The 23,664-nt window shown below is 39.8% G+C and overlaps 3 protein-coding genes across 7 annotated transcripts; 2 read left to right on the top strand and 1 right to left on the bottom strand.

Annotated features, from left to right (window-relative positions):
* The first annotated feature begins 655 nt into the window (after positions 1–655).
* LOC115739220 (protein NRT1/ PTR FAMILY 5.2-like) lies at positions 656–2,949 on the top strand. Its single transcript, XM_048271386.1, has 4 exons — positions 656–791; positions 1,129–1,253; positions 1,380–1,996; positions 2,079–2,949. Exons 1-4 carry the CDS (start codon positions 656–658, stop codon positions 2,947–2,949), a joined length of 1,749 nt encoding a protein of 582 aa, XP_048127343.1.
* A 1,641-nt stretch (positions 2,950–4,590) lies between these two features.
* Positions 4,591–9,106, bottom strand: LOC125312643. Its single transcript, XM_048271385.1, has 7 exons — positions 8,971–9,106; positions 8,776–8,873; positions 7,261–8,311; positions 6,480–6,944; positions 6,196–6,381; positions 5,230–5,357; positions 4,591–5,065 (listed from the first exon to the last, which is right to left on the bottom strand). The coding sequence occupies exons 1-7, from the start codon at positions 9,073–9,075 to the stop codon at positions 4,591–4,593; spliced, it is 2,508 nt and encodes an 835-aa protein (XP_048127342.1). The 5' UTR covers positions 9,076–9,106.
* Positions 9,107–14,652: 5,546 nt separating this feature from the next.
* LOC115739125 (phospholipid--sterol O-acyltransferase) lies at positions 14,653–23,504 on the top strand. 5 transcript variants are annotated; one of them, XM_030672061.2, is made up of 16 exons: positions 14,653–15,140; positions 16,141–16,276; positions 16,408–16,552; positions 16,988–17,157; positions 17,253–17,329; positions 18,032–18,245; positions 18,322–18,496; positions 19,502–19,601; positions 19,757–19,851; positions 20,531–20,582; positions 20,658–20,729; positions 21,239–21,407; positions 22,359–22,463; positions 22,565–22,649; positions 22,744–22,832; positions 23,048–23,504. In XM_030672061.2, exons 1-15 carry the CDS (start codon positions 14,895–14,897, stop codon positions 22,823–22,825), a joined length of 1,923 nt encoding a protein of 640 aa, XP_030527921.2. In that variant the 5' UTR covers positions 14,653–14,894; the 3' UTR covers positions 22,826–22,832; positions 23,048–23,504. The 5 variants fall into 5 exon arrangements, 3 of the variants coding, with proteins under 3 accessions (XP_030527921.2, XP_048126925.1, XP_048126926.1); XM_048270968.1 differs by having other exon boundaries at positions 16,393–16,552; XM_048270969.1 differs by having other exon boundaries at positions 16,393–16,552; positions 22,946–23,504.
* Positions 23,505–23,664: the final 160 nt, after the last annotated feature.

Genomic DNA, 23,664 nt, shown 5'->3' with positions numbered 1-23,664 from the left:
ACAATGTGTCTCTTTATTAAAAGACAAAAGACGGCAAAACCCATCTCTTTATTAATGTTTATGATCACCAGGAGACACGCGGAACTTCCATTAGTTTTACCCACTTGAAGGGTCGTTTTTCACTAATAAAACAAGGGTTAGATACTTAGAAAAATGCGCCTAGCGTTTGTTGCTCAGTGATAGCTCCGTTCAAGATGTCAATGTCATCGAGAATGATTAAGACTTGGTCGATGATTCGTACCGACATTTCGCCCGGCGAGAAACACCTAAACGATTAGTACAACCGAAAAAAACGAAGTAGAATGTATTCACTATCGGAAGGAAAAAATCCTTTTTCACTTTTGAAATGATGTGACCTGACATCGTCAATCCAATCGCAAGCGTTGTCTTAAAAGATCAGTATAGTATCATGTAATATCACCTTAAGCCTGAAAAAGGGTAAAAAGTAAAGTCTAATTGGTCGACCGGGAGAAACCCTAGGTAACTTAGTAAATACAAATTCCCCTTGGTGAGAGTTAAGACCTAGGATCTCTTAAAGATAATTATTTTAATTGACCATGAACAGCCAGCCTTATAAAGAGCACAACAAGATGAATAAACACAGTTTATTGAGGAAACCCTTGGTGCTCTCTCTTCCCCTCTTTCCCTTCAGAACATGATGACAGGAAAGGTTGAAGAGAAAGGAAGTGCAGAGAAAGACGATTACACACAAGATGGCACTGTGGACCTCAAAGGAAGACCCATCCTAAGATCCAACACCGGCCGATGGAACGCTTGTTCCTTCATCGTAGGTAAGGGCGAAGCCGGTGGCGCCCCCTTTCGACATGGAATCGGGGCTTGGTTAGCGAAACATAGTAATGTTTCGAGTTCATAAGTTTTCGCTTCGGTTTATAATAGCCAAAGCTGCTAGATAAGTAGTTCATTCTAGAAAAGTGCCATTTCATACTTCGGGTAGAAAAGAGAGAGTTAACTTTCTGATATATCATGTCGTGTCATACAAAAATTTTCTATCCTGTAATTATAGTTTACTAAGTCCTCAAACGTGCGTAATTTCTTTACCAGACGTGGGAAAGAGAAAGGAGTATATGATTTGATCCACGTTAATTCATTCTGGCGTTGTGTATGTAGGATACGAAGCATTTGAGAGAATGGCGTTCAGTGGGATTTCGTCGAACCTAGTAGTGTACCTGACGAAGAAGCTCCATGAAGGCACTGTGACATCCTCGAACAATGTCACGAACTGGATCGGAACGGTTTGGATGATGCCCATCCTCGGCGCTTACATTGCCGATGCATATCTCGGACGTTACTGGACTTTCATTTCCGCATCCATCCTTTACCTCATGGTATTGCACATGCATTTGGATTTATCTATGTAGGTATACATACAAATTCGATTTGTAACACGATCAACGAATGCACAGGGCATGTCCCTCCTAACGCTGGCAGTGTCAGTGCCATCGCTGAGGCCTCCATCATGCGGCCCCGCGATCAAAGAAGAGATGTGCAACAAGCATGCCTCGACCCTCCAGATAGGCATCTTCTACTTCGCCCTCTACATAATCGGGGTCGGAACTGGCGGGACCAAACCCAACATCTCGACCATGGGCGCGGACCAGTTCGACGACTTCGAGCCAAAGGAGAGGGCCCAAAAGTTCTCATTCTTCAACTGGTGGATGTTCAGCATCTTCTTTGGGGCACTATTCGCAGCCACAGTCCTGGTCTATGTACAAGACAACGTGGGTTGGCCACTGGGTTATGGCCTTCCCACACTAGGTCTTGCAATATCAGTCCTAGTGTTCTTGGCGGGCGCTCCATTTTACAGGCACAAAATGCCCTCAGGAAGCCCATTCACCAGGATTGCTCAGGTGTTGGTGGCGTCAACCAGGAAGTGGAAGTTGCCCATTCCAAGCGATCCGAAGGAGCTTTATGAATTGAGCCTCGAACAATACGCTGAGTCGAATAAGTTCCGGATCGATCACTCCGCTTCTTTGAGGTTCTCACGTCCCAAATTCTATGGTTTTTCATTAGATAGTTTCCTAGAAATGAATCATGACAGTTGAGAGTCACATTTGTAGATTTCTCGACAAAGCCGCAGTGTATATCGATTCAAGCTCGCCGTGGATGCTATGTCCGGTGACCCAAGTAGAGGAAACCAAGCAAATGGTCAAAATGCTGCCGATCCTAGCGGTGACGTTCATCCCGAGCACCATGTATGCGCAGGTGCACACGCTCTTTATCAAGCAGGGCACGACCCTGGACCGAAGCATGGGCCCTCACTTTGACATCCCTCCCGCGAGCCTCATCGCGTTTGTCACGATCTTCATGCTCGTAAGCCTCGTAATCTACGACCGGTTCTTCGTCCCTACCATCAGACGCTATACCAAGAATCCTAGAGGCATCACATTGCTGCAGAGAATGGGGGTAGGCCTTGTCCTCCACATAATCATAATGATCACAGCTTGTCTCGCCGAGAGGCGGAGGCTGAGCATCGCCAGAGAGAACAACATTTACAGCAAGTTCCAAACAGTTCCTCTCACCATCTTCATCCTCCTGCCACAGTTCGCCCTCATGGGAGTCGCCGACACCTTCGTCGAAGTGGCAAAGCTCGAGTTCTTCTACGACCAAGCGCCGCAAGGCATGAAAAGTCTAGGAACATCTTATTGCACTAGCAGTTTGGGGATCGGGAACTTCCTAAGCAGCTTTCTTCTCAAGACGGTCTCGCGAATCACCAAGGAACACGGCCACAAGGGTTGGATCTTAGACAACCTTAACATCTCCCACCTCGACTACTACTACGCGTTCTTGGCGATCCTCACGTTTCTCAATTTTCTCGTGTTCCTCGTCGTGGCCAAGTTTTTCGTATACAACGAGGAAGTAACCTTCGATAAAGGAAAGGAAGCTTTCCCTGCCAATTCAGCTAATCACGAGGCCATGGCCGAAGGATGAAAACACAATGTAATGTCGTTCACACATGTAATGATTCATAAGATCGCTACAATTTGAGCTTTACTAGATATAGTTGACGGACATTATCCTCTTTTGTCCCCTATGATTATCAGTTTGTTAATGATTTAGACGCACCGAAACTCATAAAAAAAACTAACATGTGATTGTACCCTAGTCTCCTGTTACTGACAGTATGAAACCTTAAACAAGCAGCAAAAGATGGATAAGTCACAACAACGGATACCTTATGGGAAGAAAAAGAGGCCATGGATGATACTAAGCTGTTTTACAACATAGAAGACTAATTAAGAGACTTAATAAAAGTAAGGTTAATTTCACAAAAAACTCCAAACCGGTGCCTATGATAAATTTAGCACAAACTAATTTTTTTACCACCAAAAATCCAAAACCGATACACCAGACAAATTTACTCTTCATCAATTTCCATTAAATTGGGTTAAAATCATGAAAAATTCCAAATCGATATACCCGTGACAAACAGAGAGTAAAAGCCTCAAACCGATACACCGATCAATTGTCACATGTCATCTAGCTTAATAATTTGAAGATAAAATTTAACATAAACTAACGGAGGATAAATTTATCACGGTTGTACCAATATAGGGTTTTTGGTGGTCAAAAAATTAGCTTGTGATAAATTTATAGCAAGTGTACCAATTTTGGACTTTTCATTATATTAATCCATAAAAGTATTAATATAAGCATATGTGATAGAACTATAAAATCGTTATTGTCGTGCAACATTTTGTGTTCATGGAATGAAAAGCACTATATGACCAATTTTTCGGAAAGAAGAAAAAGCGATAACACAACACGGATCCCACAAAGTAGGGGTGTCAATGGTTCAGTATTTTTTAAGAAAACTCGAACCGAATTGAACCATCGGGCGTACATTTGAAATGAATCGAATCTCGCCCTGAAGCGAATATGAACTAAACCAAAAATTCATTTCGGTTACGTTCGGTTTAGTTCGATTTTTCTTTTTTGGTTTTTTATTTTCTTGTTATTTTTCCTTTTTGTTGCTTTTCTTTTCATTTTTCTTTTTTGGTTCAAATCCAGTAGAGCCACCGGCCACCGGCTAAAGGCTGGCGACCCTCACTGGTCCCCGGGTGAGGACCACAAAGCCCTCGCCGACCCTTAGCTAGTGGCCTACAGCTTGCCGGCCCCTAAAAAGAAAAAAAAAGAAAAGGAAAAAAAAAAGAATGGTTATTTTGAAGAATTTTAGTGCGTTTTGGTCAACCGAACTCAACCGAACCGAAATAACCAAATAGGAAAAAAAAGGAACGGTTATTTTTCAGTTACCTGAACCAAAAACCGAACCGAACCGAAATGTAAGAAATTTTCAGTTCAGTTCACTATTCAATTCGATTTGATTTTTCAGTTCGGTTTTGACAACATCAGAGTTTTATGTATCTTCTGCTCTTGTGTAACTTTTCGGTATGATGGTACAAGGTATGACAAATTCCAAAACGTAAATCTGCATGGGAGTCAATTCAGATCAATTTCTACTTCAAGAAATTCAGCATGTATTTAAATTCAAGAAATTCAGCATGTATTTAAATTCTTTCTCCTGTCATATCATTGCTCCAATGGTCCTGATCCTGGGGAAACACCATCTCTCTAGTTAGTCTCTTCCTCCTCATCAAGCCCGTCATGTTGATCAGAGATCTCTACCTTGAAAAGCTGTCGCGGCTTAAGGTTATCATCGTCCGTACCCTCAAGATGCTTTGTGTTCATAGCTTCATGAGGCAACAACACATTGGATTCGTCGTCGACCGATGCACGCTTCTCGCTTACAGGAGCACGCTCGTTAAGTGGGTCAGCGTCTGCTTCCATCTTATTAGTTGGAGCTTCCCAGGCATCTCCGGCGCTCAAACTCCCTTCCGACGTCGAACTATCATCTGCTATGATGCTTGTAGAATCACCGAGCCCGGGGCTGCTCTTGCTCGCTAATTGGTTCTCGGGAAGGTGATCATCTCCGTCTTCAACGGCATCCTCACGCCGTCTCGTCAAATCATCATTTTTCTCGATCTCCATTAGCTTTTCAGCTGCTTTACCGGCGGCCGTGATGGCCCAAGAATCGCCAGTTGGGTTCCTATTTGAAATAAACATGACGGAATTAAAACGAAGCAACTAATGATAACTAAGACACATGCCCTCCTCATGGATGTCTTAAATGTTTATAGCTTAACACGAAATCAACAACTTTGCTGATGTCTCTTTTACTTAGTGCCGATTGATCCCGCGATCGAGCATCACCTTCGAGGATCCAATCCAGCTGAGAGATACGCAGACGTCAAGAGATCTATCAGAGCCGAGGGATCCTCAGAGAAGTATCCACCGCGCCTTGCTATTTCGGCTATAAATTGCGCATCCAAGATAAATAGCTGCTTCAAGCAGATTACGATTACACCAGAACAGAGTTAGTATCAGAGATGAGAGTAATTCATAATAGTCGAAACAAGTGACTGTTGATGAACGCTCATGCAAAGCTTCAAGTATGGAAAAGCCAGACTAACTCTTATAGGTTTCTCTAAGAGCTACCATAGTCTTACATCAGTGAAATCATGTTAGAACTTGGTAATTGTATGGCGTTGATAAGAGACGAATAAATTGGTAATTATAGGGCGTTGATAAGAAACTCGTAATTTGACCAATTTGGTCCGAGCCCTTTTGACGATTTTCTTATGTAGTCTCTTCTTGCTAATTTTAGCTGGGTATCGCTGACGGGCCGCCCGTATTGGAAAATAGTCAAAGGTTTAGTAATTTTTGGACAATAGGTTTAATAATTTTTGGACATTTTTTACACTTGCAATTCTTTCAAAAATCTGGCGGCACAAATGATTCGTTTTCAATGGAACACTAGAATCGTTCTTCTATAAGGAGTGATCAAGAGACAAAAATTGGCCCGACTGACCGTGTTAACATATTTTGCTTAAATATGTTTCATTTTCCGTAAAGAAAAATGATTATGTGACTGTTCTTAGTAAACAGCCTATTCTGAAAAAAAAAAATAACTAAAAATTATTATGAGGTCCACTCCTTTAAGAATTTATGGCCCATAGCATATTGTTACTCTCACAGTCACTCGAAACTGTTATGCTACCAAAGCCCTTCCGTATATACATGATATTTTGATGCTCTATTGATCGTACCGGACAGTACGAGTAGGAAATGGAATCGACTTTTACTGATGAGGGATCTCAAAAGGAGGAACAAGCATACCTCTGCCAAACTTTTTGGATATCGGGTCGTCGCAACGCAGTCGTCGAAGTCCGAGTTCGTTTCTTCATTCGACATCCAAGAAAATATCGCTTCTGTCAACTCCCTCAAGAGCTCCATTACCCAACTATGCTCGAATGCATCTTCTTGAGCAAGTTTTTCTATATCCCTAAGCTCCAAGAACAGCATCTGGGGATTCAAGATAAGATGATGAACATTGAACCTGTCCAATTGACGCACAGGATCCATAGTGATAAATAACCCTTGAGGGCGAAAGGGCAGCATACCTGAAACGAAACTGAAGGCATCATATCATGGATGGAGTGATTCCCTGCTCGGGTATCGATTTCTGATATGGTTTGCCCGTTGCTCTGCCGAGATGTGACTCTAGATAGAAACACCCGACAAAAAGAGGCTCGAAGCCGGTTATACGCCTCTTCGGTAGATGATAAACACGCAGTGTACTCATCACCTTCGCTTCGACGAGTTATTTTGCCATCGGTTCGGAAACTGCTTCTGAGTATTCTGGAGAAAAGGCCTTCCAAAGTCGAAAGACTCACCAAAGCAGATACTTGTCCAGTCAATATCTTGACAGAGCTCGAGCGATCTCTCTCTTTTTCTAGCGTAAATGATTTGCCAATTACAAGCTTTTCGAGCATCACAGTATAGTGTGTGAACAGATCTGTGAGTCCCCTGATGATTGAATTTTCCATCTGAGCTGCAACTAAAGGCCAAAGTTCTTCTGCAACAGCCTAGAAGAGAAAACAACGACATTGTAATTAGCACTAGACATAAATTCTTACCATGATCAGGAGGTGTTCAATCTAACACTAATGTTCTCATATGTTACAACGTAAAGTACAATAAGAGCATTGTAATGGCTAGTTTACTTTATGTTTTATAATTTGCTGGTGCACATTTCCATCAGATAGGATGCAGATTTAATCACGAGCAATCAAATGAAGTCGATTTTCAGACCTCGATGCTTTTCGATGCAAAAAACACGACAGAGTTGTATTACTGATCACTGAGATATAATCATGGAGCACTTGAGCAAAATAATCATACCTGTAATAGTGTGATTATTTTGCGACTGCTGCTCGTGAGAAAACAATATTCAGGCGGCTGACCGACTTCCATAGATGAATATCCTTCCGCCAAAATCCCCGAGATGAGGTACTTACCGAGTATCCAAGTGTCAGTAGCCGTGAATATGTCCACCACTTTCCTGAAATGGTCTACATGAATTGCTAAAACCTCCTCCATGTGAGGTTGCAATTGCTCAATCAGGTATGGCCTCAATACTAACTTTTGATCCCTCTCTAGCAAAGAGCAATAGGACAAAGCGAATTGCATCGATTGTATTGCGATGGACAGGCCGCCGCTTATCTCGGAAGCTGACTTTATGTATTCGCTGAAGTAAGCGACGAAAGCTTCGACTTCTTGATGCGCCCATCGGACGAATTCGAGGCTGTACCCCGATACATCTCTTCGCAACATCGCAAAGCTCCTTGCCGATTGAGAGATCAAAGAGAAGGCTAGCTTCGAGAGTTCTCGTATGTATACTTCATTCAACAGTGATTTCGATTGTCGTAGATTGCGCATTCCAGCCGCGATATGTGAGTGGTGATATTGAAGCGACAACTGGATTGCGAGATTACTGTTGCCAAGTCTTCGAAGACCAACCAATGCCTTGAGAAGTTCTGGTGCAGTTATTCTTTGATTCTGAGCCAATTGTGTTAGCTGAATTACGAGCTTGACTTTCCTCTCGCTTCTCATAGACTTATATGACTGCACACTGTTCGGCGAAGAGTTCACTTCTCTGTTCAACTTCGCGAAATTTTCATCCTCTAATTCGAGAATGTCAATAGCTTCATCGACTCTATTTTCTATTAAGAGAAGGTCGAGAGTGTCTAGGACATTGATGGCATGAGCCTGTATGTTCGATAGGATAGATTCCTCGGCTTCATGTTTGAAGGCGATCGGCTGCATTGCGTCCTCTATTGACAATTCAAGATCCATCTGATCAATGAACTCCTCCACAAGTCTCTTTTGATTTGTAGCGTGATCTTTCAATTGAATCAGTTCCGTCTCGATCATTTCGACTTCCTCAAATACCCTGCACCATATGCAAACTAGTTAATCGTCCCAGGATTACATGAGAATAAGAGTTGAGACCACCATTATTGTGACTTTTTATTTTAGGTTCTTTTGTTGTGTTAAGTCTTTAATGTATTACAACTAGTCTTGTTCTTTTACAGAAATTATACATTTAACGTTCATGACGGAAATAAAAGATCGAACCTTGTTGAAGTATCATTACGTCCGCGAAGTGATGATAATGTTCTCATCATGCGCAATGAAAAACCTTCTACATTAAGTGCAACTCCAATTGCGATTACAGGGCTTGAAATATCGAATGAACATAACCGAGGATTATCTTGAGAGCATATCTCATAAGTATGGTATCTCATGTATACACACAAAAAGAAAGAAAGTTATTACTCCAGATTAATTCAATGAACATTGTTAAAAGCTTCTTTTGTTGAGTACATCCAGGCAGGCTTGTCGAAAACGAATTACCTAACAAAGGTTGAATAATTAGAATAGATGTTCTGGTGAAACTCCTCATCAGACACCGCCTTTAGCTCGAGAAGCTCCGACCGGAGATGTTTTATACCCTAGCAAGATCGAGGAAATTCACTCAAACCTATAACCTTCATACAGTTTCACCCAACCCGTAGCGTCTCGCCACGAGATCAGAAACGCCATGCATACCTTGGCAGTCATGGACTGCAGCTGATCGTCGTCGTCGTCGTCGCCGTCGCAGTGTGCACTTGAGGAGATGCCAGTGCTCGGGTCGGAGAGCATGGAATCGTCCATGTCTTGGTGGTCTCTGAACAGGAACCTGGACGTAGACTCCATTTGTGGAGATGATTTTTGTGAAAGATGAGCCAGAGAATTGCCTTTTTATTTGGGACTACTCCTTTGTCATGTTGTGCCATTCTTTTTCCAGAGCATTGGTCTTGTCGCTGGACAATCAAAGGTCCTCGTGTCTTTTTGACTGATTCTGCCGTTTAGACAAGGCTCATAACCATGTCCTTGTCCTTTTGCTGATAGGCACCGGCGTTGGCCTCCACAATCAACTTTGGTCTTGGTGATGCCGACTTCGATTTTCTTTCTTCCTCAGTACCATAACTAGGTCGTGCCAACGTGTTGCAGAGAGAAGAAGAAAGAATGGTACATGTCTTCACGCGACAAATGGATTCATCAAACTGAGTGGAAAGGCTCGAGCCTCTGCAAGCCACATCCCAAGTGATGATACGCAGCAAACCATCACTCCCAACTGAGCATAAGACATAGTACTACCAAACTAAATCTTACTGCGAAGGACTTTGGACCTAAGCAAGTCGGCTCAAGGAGAAATAGGAAAAGGAACTTTCCGATATGATAGAGGGACCTACTTATAAGATATCTTCATATTCCCTCTCTTCACGGATATATATATTTATTTATTACGAGAGAACTTAGAAGCCTTGAGGAAAGTAAACTGCAGGTCCACTTCGATTGGCGACTGCTGGATAGGCAGGTATAATAGTCTTTTGCGCTATGGGAAGTTTTTCCTACTAAGTCATCCCAACTCTACAGAAAGAATAACTTGTTATAATGGCCCATAAACCCAGCCCATTCTCCAAAAAGCCCAAGCCCAATGTCCTTGCTTCCTCTTCGACAGATGGGAGTGCTGAAGCCAACGGAGAAGAAAAGGCAACGGCAGGGTGCTCGTCCGTGAAAGAGCAAAGGCCTGGATAACAACGATTTTAATTCTCTGATTTTGTTCTTCCGAATAAAAAATGACGAGAATCATGTTTAATAACATAAATGATTTTGATTTTGATTTTGATTTTGTTCCTGCGAACAGTTTTAGAGCCAAAACAAAAATCCAAAAAAAAATTCATTCTAGAAAAAAGAACCATTATTTGTCTAATCAAAAGTAATTTTTGAAGGTAGGTAGTAAATCCGAAAATATGTAAATTTTGAACTGTGAAGTTCTTGAGGAGTTGCTGAGCTTTGTGTATATGTGAATGATAGTTTAGGGTATTGTGGAGCTGTGGGATTTAACAAAAATCAATTTCGAAGTACGGTTTAATCAGAACGAATTTCTGAAGTTTCCTGTTCAAGTTACGCACAACAAATAATACACATAATGGTCAAAGGTGAGCATGTCAAATTCGTTATATCAACTATTAAGCATCATGTAGCTGAATCATTGGTTAGAGTAGTGTATACTTGTTGACACCTAAATTTTAATTTTTAAAAAATCATTTATGTAAGCCTAAAATGAGAGTTATTCATAATTCTCACAAAAAAATAAATTTTCATGCATTGCATATTTAATTTTCGTCGGTCAAGTGTACATCATGTTAGCTAGGGCCAGAGATGAGTCAATTGAGCACATTCCCAATGGACGACCGAGTTAAAATCGACTCGAAAGTCACTAGAGAGGGTGCAGAATTTTTTACTATAATTTTGGACTCAAAACAGCCCATTTGAGCTCTTAAAATTGCAAAAAGGCCTTAATTAATTACTCATTTTATTAGTTAAGGTCCAAGTGAGTACGGGATCACAAAACGAGCCCATAAAACATTGAACAGTAGCCCATTTCGCCCTCCTCATTCATTTGGCCGAAATTGATAGGTGTTTAGTTAGATTAGGACTCTTTTAAGGTCAAAATTCAAAATTTATTTAAAGAGTCTTATCTTAACTAAGATTTTATCACTAATTGGCTGCAAATAACAGAAAGTTTTGGTGGATACGGACTCTTAAAATCTAAGGCTTACATTCGATCCCGTTCTAACTAGAACTCTCTATCCAACGATCCAAATTGACTCCTATTCCTACTAGGATTGTCGAGACAAGGTCTATAAATACAAGGTCGTTCACATGGGGGGGTGAGCAAAATTTTTTTGAGAAGAACACTGAGAATTCACGTGAGAAAAAAAAGGAAAGAGAGGGCAGGAGAAGAGGAACCGAGAGCCTCTCGGTCAAGTCCAGCCACACGTGCCATCTTTGCTTTCTTTGGCTAACATCTGCAGCTCCGGTGGTCCTTGCTTCTTGCTTCGACGGCCACCATCGACGGTGGAGCTGCCCGATGCACATACCGACCCGTTCGTGCCGTTGAAGTGCCCCCTTGTGCTGCGTTTGTTCTGGTCCAAGGTGGCTATCCAGTGCTGTTCGAGCCGCTGTTTAGGTGGAATTCAATCACCATTTAAGGTTGTCTTTGAGGCTTTGTCTGAGCAAACTCGTGTGATTGCTCAAAGGAAAATTTCACTGCCGTCCTGGGAAATTTTCACTGCTGTTTCGCCCAAAAACACTGCTGTTTTTTGGGTATCTTCGCTAATTTTTCCATGCAGATTTTTGCTTGTTACCCAAGGTTGATAATTATATTATTCGGCGCAAAGTACTTGTTGTTTCCGATTTGATTAGGCGCAAGATCAGCTGCTGTCCAGGGGCCTTTTAATCGCTTTTCGAGGTCCAAAACAACTCTGCTTTGGACGTGTTTCATTGGTGGTGCAAGCTCGATTGGCAAAACTCACATTCGGTTCAAGACGTGCTGTTCATGCGGCCTTCTTTGGGTGAATTAGTGCGGGATTTCAATTTGTAAAGGTAGACTTCGAAGAAGCTCCATTGGATCCGAAGCTTGCTTGGATAACCAAATTTTCGGTTCAAGTTCGAATTAGGTAAAATCTCTATTTCATGATATTCTGAAAGTTGATTGCATAATTTGAATGTTTAGATGAATGAGACTTTCGGATATGATGAGATTATTATCTAATTTTAAAAAATCTGAATCGGAAGTTATCTTGTGAATATCTCGAGTATCATTGAATTCGGCTTTGGGATACTGGCATATCTTTGTATATCACGTGATTTGATTTGAATATAATTTGGTTCATGATCATATCTTTTAGGTTTGGATAGTTATCCAAAAAATCTTTTTTCTCAAATCTCAAGAGATAATTTTCTAAGTTTAAAAGATATGTGAATCCTTTGCGGATAGGGGTCTATCCCCTTTAAAATTTCGGCACCTACCCTTAGTTGGCCGAACATCATTTTTTTGAATACTTTAGTCTAATTCAAATATTTTTATAATCCACCTTGAGTATAATACATGCTCCCTTGTGCCTTGTCCCTCGGAATATATGCATTGTGGATGACTATCCGACTTTACCCCCGAAGTATGACGTCATCCGCACATGGATTTGTCTAACCTATCCCATAACTTTGGGACCGGATCGACAAATTTCATAATATATAAATTCACTATCTGACCCCACCCCCGGGGTACGACGTGAATAAATTACCTTCTGACCCCACCTCCCAGGTACGAAGCGAACTCATCGAAAAAATTCAGATTATAAGGTGTATTATGCTCAAGGTTTATTATATTTTTATTTGATTCATTTTTTCATTAAAAAATCATAAAAATCATAAAAAAAAAAATCATCATATCTTGACCTTGAATGAATTTTTTCGGAATTACATCTTAAGAAGACTCTTAATATAAATTAGATTTTGACTAATCAATTTGTGTTAATTGTCCGACAAAAAATCATAAAACCGAAAATTCATTAAAAGGTTATGACATTCCATGTGCATTTCGCATAGTCTAATTCGTCATGCGTTATTATATGTCATTCATGCATTTTCATGTCATCAATATAGTCCATATTGCATGCCATGTAGTTCGAAGTTCATGTTCACGTTCCATAAAATTCAATTTTTCCAAAAGTAATTCATGCATTTTTTTTTTTTTACTATACCACATGATGTAGATAAATCATCTTGCATGTCATATAGGTTAGTTTTTATGTTACACATCATGTAGTTAGAATTCACTTTCCTTTATATGCATCAAAATACATTTTCTCAATATCATCGTCATTCATTTCATATAGTTGCATAGCATTCATCTAATCAAGAAAGCCCAAAAATAAATTGCACCTAAATTCATTCATTGAAATCAATCGGATTCATTGAAATCAATCGGATTTGCCAATCAAGAAAATTTTTACAAGAATGGTACCGAAAGGATGTTAATTGAAAAATTAACATAATCAAGTCTCCGAACCTAAATCTCTGGTTAGCAGAAAATAAAGTATTCTCCCGTACTTTATTTAGGTATCTAATCTACCTATCAAAAAAGATTAGTGACGGCTCCTAAATTAAAAATCAAACCTAAGTTGCGATTGGTAGGGCTTGGGAGAGTCCGTATTAGGTTAGTTAATTCATCTAATTAACCTAATAATCCATTAACCTAAAAATTTATTTTTAGGTCGCGACAATACTCGGATTCTGATATTGTCTTTCAATTAATTCTTATTCCAATGAATGCATCGGCTTGATAACCTTCGTAGGTTGATTTTCATCTTTTCCATGTAAGTGGTATCATCTCGCTTGTGAATTTATAAACCCATATCTTGAAGGTGATAGAGATTTAATATAGTGCGAGTTATGAAGGAACATATTTCTTGCATAAATTGGATTGACCTTTAACTATATTTTCAATTGGTCGAAAAGGCATTGGTAAACCTCATTTGGAATATTTCGAAATGGTTATCGGTCAATGCTTTGTGAGATGGTTTCTCATTTGGTTGTGAGTTGTTAGAGATTAAGGTTGATGGATTATGTTCATATCGTTACCCAATGAGGGGTAAGTATGCATAGTGTTATCAGGACATCCTTGCGGGCCACACCATCAGACGATAGAGGTAGAGACCATATGGGTAAACTTAGTCTCCTTCATCATGGGTGCTTAGTGTAATCATAGTTAGATATTAGAATGAGTTAGTGTTTTGTTGAATATGTGTACATATCTTTTTTTACGGATTACACAAATTTTGATATTATAACATGTTTTTTTTTATCAAATATTTATGGATTTATATATTTTCATATAAGGTTGAGTTATGGTAACGTTGAGACTGCGTGCTTTGGGTGAAAAAGCCAAGTTGATGCTTATCATTATGGTCGGAATTGCCTTCATCTTTATTTTGATACCGCGAAAAGAAAAGGGATAATAACAAAATTTTAGTTATGTAATGTCATCCATAGACTTTTGATTTGAGCAATGGTCCTTTAACTTTAGTCAAATTTACGATGTGATTTCAGAACTTTTAATTTATTCAATGCGATCTTTAAACTATTAATAAGTATTTTATATAATCCTTTCGCTTGTGTTATTTTCACATAGTTTCATATTAAGTAAAAATTATTGAACTACATTGAATAAATTAAAAGTACAATAACATCATTACATATTAAACCAAAATTCATAAATCATTGCGTCATTTTACTACAAAATATATACGTGTGTACACAAACACGGCGTCGTTTGCTTACGTCACAATCCGAAAAGGCAACAACCTTTCTTGTCGGAGCTCGCCAATCTGAAGCGTCGGGGAGCTGAAAATGAAAATCAGGTGGCGTCAAAAAGTCAGGTGCGGCTGGCCTGGCGGTGATTCTCAGTGAAACTGAAACCAACCAACCAACCACTCAACAGTTCCTCTCTCTCTCTCTCTCTCTCGCGTCCGATCAAACATCCATTTGCAGACGCGACGACGAGAGGAGAGCGAGAGCAATCTCGGTCTCTGCCGCATAATCTCCCGGCGCGGCGTGCGCGGTTCGGCTTCGGAGGCGAGCAGATGAGAGCGAAGGCGACTCGGGTCCGCTCCCTCGCCTCGGTTCTGCTGCTGCTGGCGATCATCATCGCCGCGGGCGCGTCGACGGGGGAGGAGGAGGAGATACGGTCGAAGCAGAGGCAGAGGCTCTCCGGGATCATCATACCGGGGTTCGCCTCCGCTCAGCTTCGGGCTTGGTCCATCCTCGACTGCCCTTACTCGCCGCTCGATTTCAACCCTCTCGACTTGGTCTGGCTCGACACCACCAAGGTCACGTGTGGTCGGATTCTTCTGCTGTGGAGTTCATTGTTTCGTGAGTTTTGTGTGCATGTGCTGCCTTCGAGCGTGTTTGTTCCGAGTGTGCAACTTTCCACTTTTTGGTGTCGCTCTATCCGTTCGTTGATTGTTCCTTCGCTCGAGGTTTCCTACTATTGTTTTTGTGTTTTTCTGTGTTGTCGAGACAATTTGGCTGGAACGAGTGTTTTTTTTTTTGCTAGAATATTGATCTCTTGCTTCTAGTTGGAGTTGCCAGAGTCGAAATGAGCAAGGTTCTGCTTCTATTATGCGTCAGTTGAGCCATTCATGTTTCGAAAGAGGCTTTTGTTCTTTCATAAAATCTGTGAATCGTGTTTTGTGCATTAATAGGCATTAGAAGCAGAAGAGAAAACGGTGGACACAATTTGGGAATGATTGGAATGAGAACGATAGATGTCATTACTCATCTGATTGAGGAGTGATGTCTTGTCTTCTTTGCTTCATAGACTAACAAATTCTGTTGAGCTAACAGCCAAGCTAGCCAAATTTTCTTCCCCATCTTTTCCAATTTTCCCCCCATTTTTCATGCGGTCAGTCTCCAAGTGCTGCTATGAGCATCCTAGGGTAGTCCAAGCAGCTAAGATGAAGCTTGATATAATGCGTTATGGCTCCTGCATAGTTATCAGCTTATAAATATCATTGTAATGAGTTTCCTGTTAGGGATTTGTTCAGTTGGATTATGATGCTTCCTTTCTTTCCTTGAGAAATCAGTCTCTTTTCTCCTATAGGATCAATGTAAATCTATTTGCTCTAAGATCAATGTGCACATCCATAGTTTGCTAGGTTATTTTGATGTTCTTGATTGGTGCTGTTCTGTCATGAACTTATTCTTGGACACAAAACTAAATCATGTACCAAAGTTCTCGACCTCTTCACCCTTGTAGTTTGGATATTCCCCATATGCTAGTGCGTAAACGCTGGTAAATTGAAAGTTAATTTGACCCATTTTTTGCAGCTTCTTTCTGCTGTAAACTGTTGGCTTAAATGCATGCTTCTAGACCCTTATAATCAAACAGATCATCCTGAATGTAAATCACGCCCAGATGGTGGTCTTTCTGCAATTACAGAACTTGATCCTGGTTATATTACAGGTACTTTCATGGACCTTATGTTTTGTGCTTTGGCAACATGTCTTATCCTTGTGCCTATTAACTTTCTCATTATGTTATTCGTGTGCTTTTGGTAGTAAAGAACGCTTTTGCGAAAGTTTTTTTTTCTATAGGTCCTCTTTCTTCAGTATGGAAGGACTGGGTAAAGTGGTGCATTGAATTTGGTGTTGAGGCAAATGCTATCATTGCTGTTCCATATGATTGGAGATTGTCACCATCAATGCTTGAGGAGAGAGATCTCTACTTTCACAAGCTGAAGTATGTACAGTCATGATGATCTCATAAAAGCCTATTTTGACTAGCTTTGGCAAACTCTTCATTTTCCTTTGTCTTTTGAAGTAGATACTAAGATATTCCAATGCATTTGTACATAAATGCTGTTTGAAATGCAAATACAGCAAGAAATGCTCGTAGATGATGTTTAGCATAGGTATTGCATAGCTGCCACAGCTTTTGGAAAGGGCGTGGCTGCTTTTGCTTTGTTTTCTTCAAACGCCTCGCAGCAGCGCCTCCACAACTGCAACGGCTCAGAGCTGTTTCTAACATGCTGCTTCACCCAACTTTGAGGAGTTGCCTTTCTAAAATGGTTTGTCAAACACATGGACAATGGCACATCCAGCACAGCTGTGGCTACACTAGACGTAAACCTACCGACATAGGAATGTCTTAAATAATGTTTTGTTGCTGTGACAGGCTGACATTTGAGACTGCACTAAAACTTCGTGGAGGGCCCTCATTAGTGTTCGCACATTCCTTGGGTAATAATGTTTTCCGCTACTTCCTGGAATGGTTAAAGCTAGAAATTGCTCCAAAACAGTATCTTAAGTGGCTTGATGAACACATACATGCCTATTTCGCTGTCGGTATGTCAACTTACAGAAAGCTAATTATCAGTCTAAATAGCAGTCTGAAAGCAGAGAAGAGCACATGTTTGACTTTCTTTTGTGCTCCATTGCAGCGGCTCCGCTTCTTGGTTCAACTCAGACTATTGAGGCGTCACTTTCTGGATTTACATTTGGTCTTCCTATTTCTGAGGTCAGCCTTCATTTTCCTTCAAGCCAGCGGGCCTGTTACACAAACAACGTGTTTCTGTTTTCATATTAAAGTTCCTGCTGGCCTTTCCTTTATATGTTTCTCTCTTTCCTAATTATTGTGTGTTTGACGCCTTTTAGTTTGGTTCGGACTATAATCATAGAATTCTAGGTTATCAAGCATTGATCCCTTCCTATGATGCAGGTTTAACAGAAATTTACCCATATTTATTTTAGTTCCCAGATGTTCTTTTCTACATGTCTGTGAATTAGGTCTTTGTTCGCGTCCAATTATAGAGTGCTTCATTATTTGGTTTTTTACTTCTCAAAAAGGACCCTGTTGCTTCTCACATTTTCTTTGTACTTTGTATCATGACATCTTGGGTAGATACAGCCCTTGCCCTTCTCTGGTTCTTTTTATTTTGTGGTTATATGTTAATGTTTATGCATTGAATCTAATCCAATTATCTTGAAATAATTCATGGAGTTTAAATAGGAATTTTTAAGTCGTGCTAATTCTTGTATTGCATGGATATTTCTTATTAATTTATGTGCTTCTTAAACCTTCCAAACTTGAAATGTCTATAAGGTTTAACCTGTCGTCATATTATACACAGTCACTCATATGCTTAACTAAACTTCAAACAAGAACAATTGAACGTGTTTGTTATAATTCTTATAATGTCATACTTGTGCAAGGCATCAGGGGACGGCGAGATTGTTGTTCAATTCATTTTCTTCTTCCCTATGGATGATGCCATTTTCAAAGTATTGTCAGACGGATAAGGCATACTGGAAGCATTTTTCTTTGGGAAACAGCAGAGGTCATCATGCATATCAATGTGACGAACAAGAATATCGATCAAACTATTCTGGATGGCCGACAAATATAATAAACATTGAAATTCCCTCTATCCGTGGTGAGAGCTGAAAGTCTCGTTTTAATAATATGGTGAAACTGCACAGGCTCTTATGCTTTTTTTCCTTCTTTGGCAGGAGTTGACGCCTACCCATCAGTTTCGGACATTGCCGATGTCAATTTGTCAAATATGGAATGTGGCCTTCCTACTCAGCTATCCTTTTCAGCCAGGGAAATATCAGATGGGACCTTCTTCAAAGCAATTGAGGATTATGACCCAGATAGCAAGAGACTTTTGCACCAATTACAAAAGTAAGTTTTTTATTATTCTCCAATGAAGACGAATATTATGGACTCAACAAGGATAAATGCTGTGTCGTTTGAAAGAGAAATTTGACATGTTTATACATCTGCCACACGAATATGGATTACGTTTTGCTTTTTGGTTAACCTAAATCTTTTAACTTATGCACTTTCTTTTTTCAAAGCCGTAACTTCTGAAACTTCGTAACACTCAACTGTCGACATGTAATTCGCATATAATTTTTTCATAATTTTCTGAGATTCAAATAATATTTTTGGGAAGACCCAAAAAGTAGTTTTTACTTTTGCTCAAGGATAAACAAACATTCTCTTGCGGCTTTAACATGGTAAAAGTGACTGAGTTCCCTAGGTCTATTGCAATATACAAATTTCCCCTTTATGGTTAAATTTAGAAGCAACGACCTTCCTGTTCCTTCGTCTTATTGCTCACCTTATGACATTACTTTCTTAAGGTTGCCCCTCAAATGCTTCAGTCGCGTATGCAGTCAGTGTCTTCGTCCTTCCATATTATGTTCTAGAACCTGAAATGATCCTTAGTGTGCTCGGAGGAATGCCCTTTTCACTTTAAGAAGACTTTTTGCCTTTCAAGGTGTAAATGCCGCTATACCTTCGAAAAAATTGCTGCTTCTATATAGGTTGTATGTTGCCATCTCGACATCCTACGCTTTCCCTATACAAACCCTGATCTTGTTGTGATCCTTGACAGAGACTCAACTTCGACATAGGAGAATGCAACGTTGACACCATAAATTTGCTAATTAGTCACTTCAGCCTTTATGTTCTACCTCCGAGGGTTGTTTTCATCCCCCTAAGAGGGCATATGAACTTCTTAGCTGTTGCTTTGTTGATCTGTTGTCGATGTTTCTTTTTAAGTATCAAAACTTTAGGTTGTAAATGAATCTCTTAACAGGTTGCTTTGTTAGAATTTTAGTGACTGAAAAACTTTTAGATTTTCTCTCACTTCGTTGAAATTAAAGATGCTTGCTGTTTCAGGTCATATCATGGAGATCCTGTTTTAAATCCACTTACACCTTGGGAGAGGCCGCCTATAAAGAACGTCTTTTGTATCTACGGGATAGATTCCAAGACTGAGGTATGAAGCATTCTCAACATAAGGATTTATGATGCATCGGATTAAACAGTGTTTATGAGTTGTCATACATGCCGACATTTTTTATTTGGTTAAGTCACTTCCTAATATAGTAACTTGGATTTTGTTCCAACACAATTCTTGATAATGGTACCCAGGTTGGTTACTATTTTGCCCCAAGTGGGAAACCTTACCCTGATAACTGGATCATCACCGATGTCATTTATGAATTTGAAGGATCTCTGCTATCGAGGTGAGTTGCTACTATTCTGACTAGTGATAATTCTACTCGAGAGCATCTACTGGCTGTGTTCCAATTGCACAGGAATCTCCTGTCGATTTTCCTATTAAATTTTATCTTGGCCTCTGCTAACAGGATAAATTCCGGTGGTTGATGGAGATTTTACTTCTCATAGATCGATGACTCTGGAAGAAAGTTGCCTAGTCCAACAATAAGAATACTTGTCAACATATGAGTACTTGCTATTAAAATAGAATATAAGCACTTGAGTTAGATCTAAACATCATATCCAATTTTAGCATGCCCTCTATAGGTCTTCAAAGGCTAGTTTCAGGCTTACTTCAGAACTATACCTTGAAATGGGAACTGGGATTTACACAGAGCCTTGAAGGGTCTAAATTGAATTTGTGTTATTTGTGTGCAATTGAAGATTTTCCCAATCAAACTCTTAGAGTACAAGACTAGATCTTATAACACCATTTTCATCTATACCTTTTGCATTCCTGTATTGAAGACATTTTGCTCTTCTATGCTGACACACCAATCACGTCCAAATCTAGGATATAATTGGTATCATTTGCATGATGTGCCCTACTCTAATACACCTGAATTTCATTAGTGATGCTTTTATTTGTGCTTTTGATGCATTGTCCATATCTGTCAAGTTATGCACTTTTTACCATTTGAACAGATCAGGGAATGTGGTCGAGGGGAATCCAGGAGCTACAAGCGGTGATGAGACAGTAAGCCTTCTTTTAGTTTTCATCAAGTTTAAAAAACATTTTTTTAATGCAAATGATCTAGCATTTCATTTGCAGGTATCGTACCATTCTCTCTCTTGGTGCAAGAATTGGCTTGGTCACAGAATAAACATTACAAGAGCACCTCAGGTACCATCCAGAGTAACTGGTGTACATGGAAATTTGTACTTCTTTTTTGAGGTTCTTGTATACACAAATCCACGTTTGTAATTTTCAAGTTTCATTTGAGATTGGTATTCTTAGTAGGTGATCCTACTTTTGGTGCATTTGAGGGTTAGAATAACGAAATCTTAATAATTTATTTGAACAAGGACTAACAAACAAGTTGGCAGGTGGTAGTGATATTGGTTGTAACACCCAATATTTTTCAATTGCATTTGACTGATCTGTAAACATGAACCTGATGGACAGTGAAGTGAAATATTGACTTTGAGGTCCATGTTTCTGGAGATTGATATATTTCATGGACTCAACAGTCTACGCTCACGGTGTTGAATTTCACAGGACAGTGGCCAGGCTAGACTAATACACATTGGAGCTTCTCATTACCTCACATGCTAGAGCAAGATAAAGTATTCACCAAAGAGCTAATTTTATGTGCCTTGCTGAAATTTGTAGCTCTGATTCTGAATTTGCAGTCTGAGCATGATGGTTCAGATGTACAAGTGGAATTGAATGTGGAGCATCCCTATGATGAAGATATTTTTCCAAACATGACAAGATCTCCTAGGGTTAAATACATAACCTATTATGAAGATGCTGAAAGCATTCCAGGAAGGACAACGGCAGTTTGGGAGCTTGATAAAGGTGCTTCGCATTCTGATGTGTCCTTGCTAGATTTGGCTTATTGATGAGTTGACTAAGAATGTCTTGCTTCAATATGGGCTTTTCAATGCATAGCCCATTGCACCAACTAACACTTTGTTTTTGACCAATCACCAGCTACCACCCGAAGAATGGATAATTCATACTTTTTAATGATGAAAATAATGAAGAAGAACGTAAATGATGTTCCTTACCAAAAAAAAAAAAAAAACGCAAATGATGTTAATCATTAATTCTAGGATATCTATCAGTTTATTTTTCACCAAGAACCACAGGAAAATAAGAATATTCCTTTCAATTAGAACTTGGGATTTTAATAACATAGACACTTAGTTCAGTTACTGCTGAAGTAGGGGACATGCTCGACCAGAAAAAAAATAAAACAAAAGTAGGGGACATGCCCATTGTTTCACTTTGGGTAACCTGAACGATGCATTCTGATCTAGATAGGACCAATTAGATTCCACTTTATGATATATATGATGTTACTTTTTCCTTGGAGATAGATGAGCTCTAGGTAAGTTTGGATGATGATTGATAAATTATAGACTTCATGAAAATTCCTATTTCTTGCCCACAATGGCTGGCCCAACTAGCAAACCATCCTTATCGAAGCATTACACTTGGATTTTGGTCTCGCTGATCCATTCACTCTGTTTTCTGTTACCGAACTAAATAAGAAGATGTTGAGGTGCATGGCAACCCTTTAATTTCCTTCTATTTGGAATATTTTGGAGTTTGTACAACGCTGCTGTAGTATGTTCTTAATATTTGTCCATAAAAAATGCTTTTTTCATGCAAAGATAAAGTATAACATTTTGGTTGAAGTATGACATATGTATGTTGAATCTGTGCAAATCATTTTACATCAACTGTATGTCTCATCTCATCTGGGTAATTCTGTGACAGTAAATTGACAATATCTTAGTGTAGCAAACCACAGGAATATTGTGAGGTCCCCAGTATTAATGAGGGAAGTGTGGCTTCAGATGTGGCACAATATCCATCCTGAAGCAAAAACAAAATTCGTTACGAAGGGTATCTTCTCTCTTCTTCGACCAGTTTTGAATGCATTTGAGTATTTATCACTACTTACACTCTAGGCTAACGAATGTCCTCTTGCAATAAATTTTTTGCAGCTAAGCGTGGACCTCTAAGGGACAATGACTGTTTCTGGGACTATGGGAAAGCTCGGTGTGCATGGCCTGAGTATTGCGAATACAGGTGCCTTTTTTATCTAACCACTATGCCTTGTCGAGCATGGCTTTCTTCTTTTGTCCTTGCAAATATTCATCATCTCAGGCCCAGGGTGGTGTAGGTATGTTTTTGGAGACGTTCATCTTGGGCAGAGCTGTAGACTAAAGAATTCTTCCTCCGATCTTCTATTGCATTATGTGTAGATAAGAGGTACCATCTTCCTATCCTCCCTTACCCCTTCAGATTGAGGGAATCGTGGATATTGCGTGCACTGCTAGACCTGTGTGGCAGTCACCTTAAAATAACAATCTATTTGGTATCAGGAAATCATTCCAGCTTTATGGACTTCAAATTAGCTTCTTCTGTTCCCTGTCCCGTTGTGTGAGCTCGGTTGCTGTTGTCTTAGTAATGTTTTATATCCTCAGGTTTTTGTCAGTTGATATACTCCGCCAGCTCATGCCGTTGGTATGCTCTGGATAGATTCTTTCTAATTACTGCTAAAGAAGACTTCTTTCATATGCTGCACGAGGAGGACCGCATTTGCAACTTGGATTTGATCCATTAGTTCATTCCGAGTAATCCCTAGATTTTTACTCTTCAGCAATAATTCTTGTATACCGTACTATTGTTTTAGAAAACAGTGGCACTCGGCAGTGCGCCAATGTACCTTACAACAGGGTCTAGGTATAGGCATTGAACCACAATTAGCATAGCTGCATCAGCCCCAAGTGAGAAGGCGTGGGAAGATCTCTACAACCCTGAGCTAGCTTTAAATGTTTCCTTGTACCCGAATTGGTCAATGTTCGTCGGTCCAGCTTTTTGTATGAATAAAAGGGAGATGTTCCCAAGTTTTCCCTCTCAGTTTTAGCTGTTACTTTGCTTTAAAAAATACTGTTCATAACTCCTCAATTGACGTTGATGGGCAATCTCCTGTCTTCTTTCTTACACTCTGGTATACTTGTGAACTTGGAATTTGATCTGCATAGTCTGACATTGAGAAGCTCGTCTCTCCTGTGATTCGGCTAACGACGTAATTTTCTGT

The sequence above is a fragment of the Rhodamnia argentea genome, chromosome 10 (genome assembly GCF_020921035.1).
Source record: "Rhodamnia argentea isolate NSW1041297 chromosome 10, ASM2092103v1, whole genome shotgun sequence".
Classification (NCBI taxonomy): domain Eukaryota; kingdom Viridiplantae; phylum Streptophyta; class Magnoliopsida; order Myrtales; family Myrtaceae; genus Rhodamnia; species Rhodamnia argentea.
Note: the sequence above shows the minus strand (reverse complement) of the source record. Positions and strands in the feature narration are given on the sequence as shown.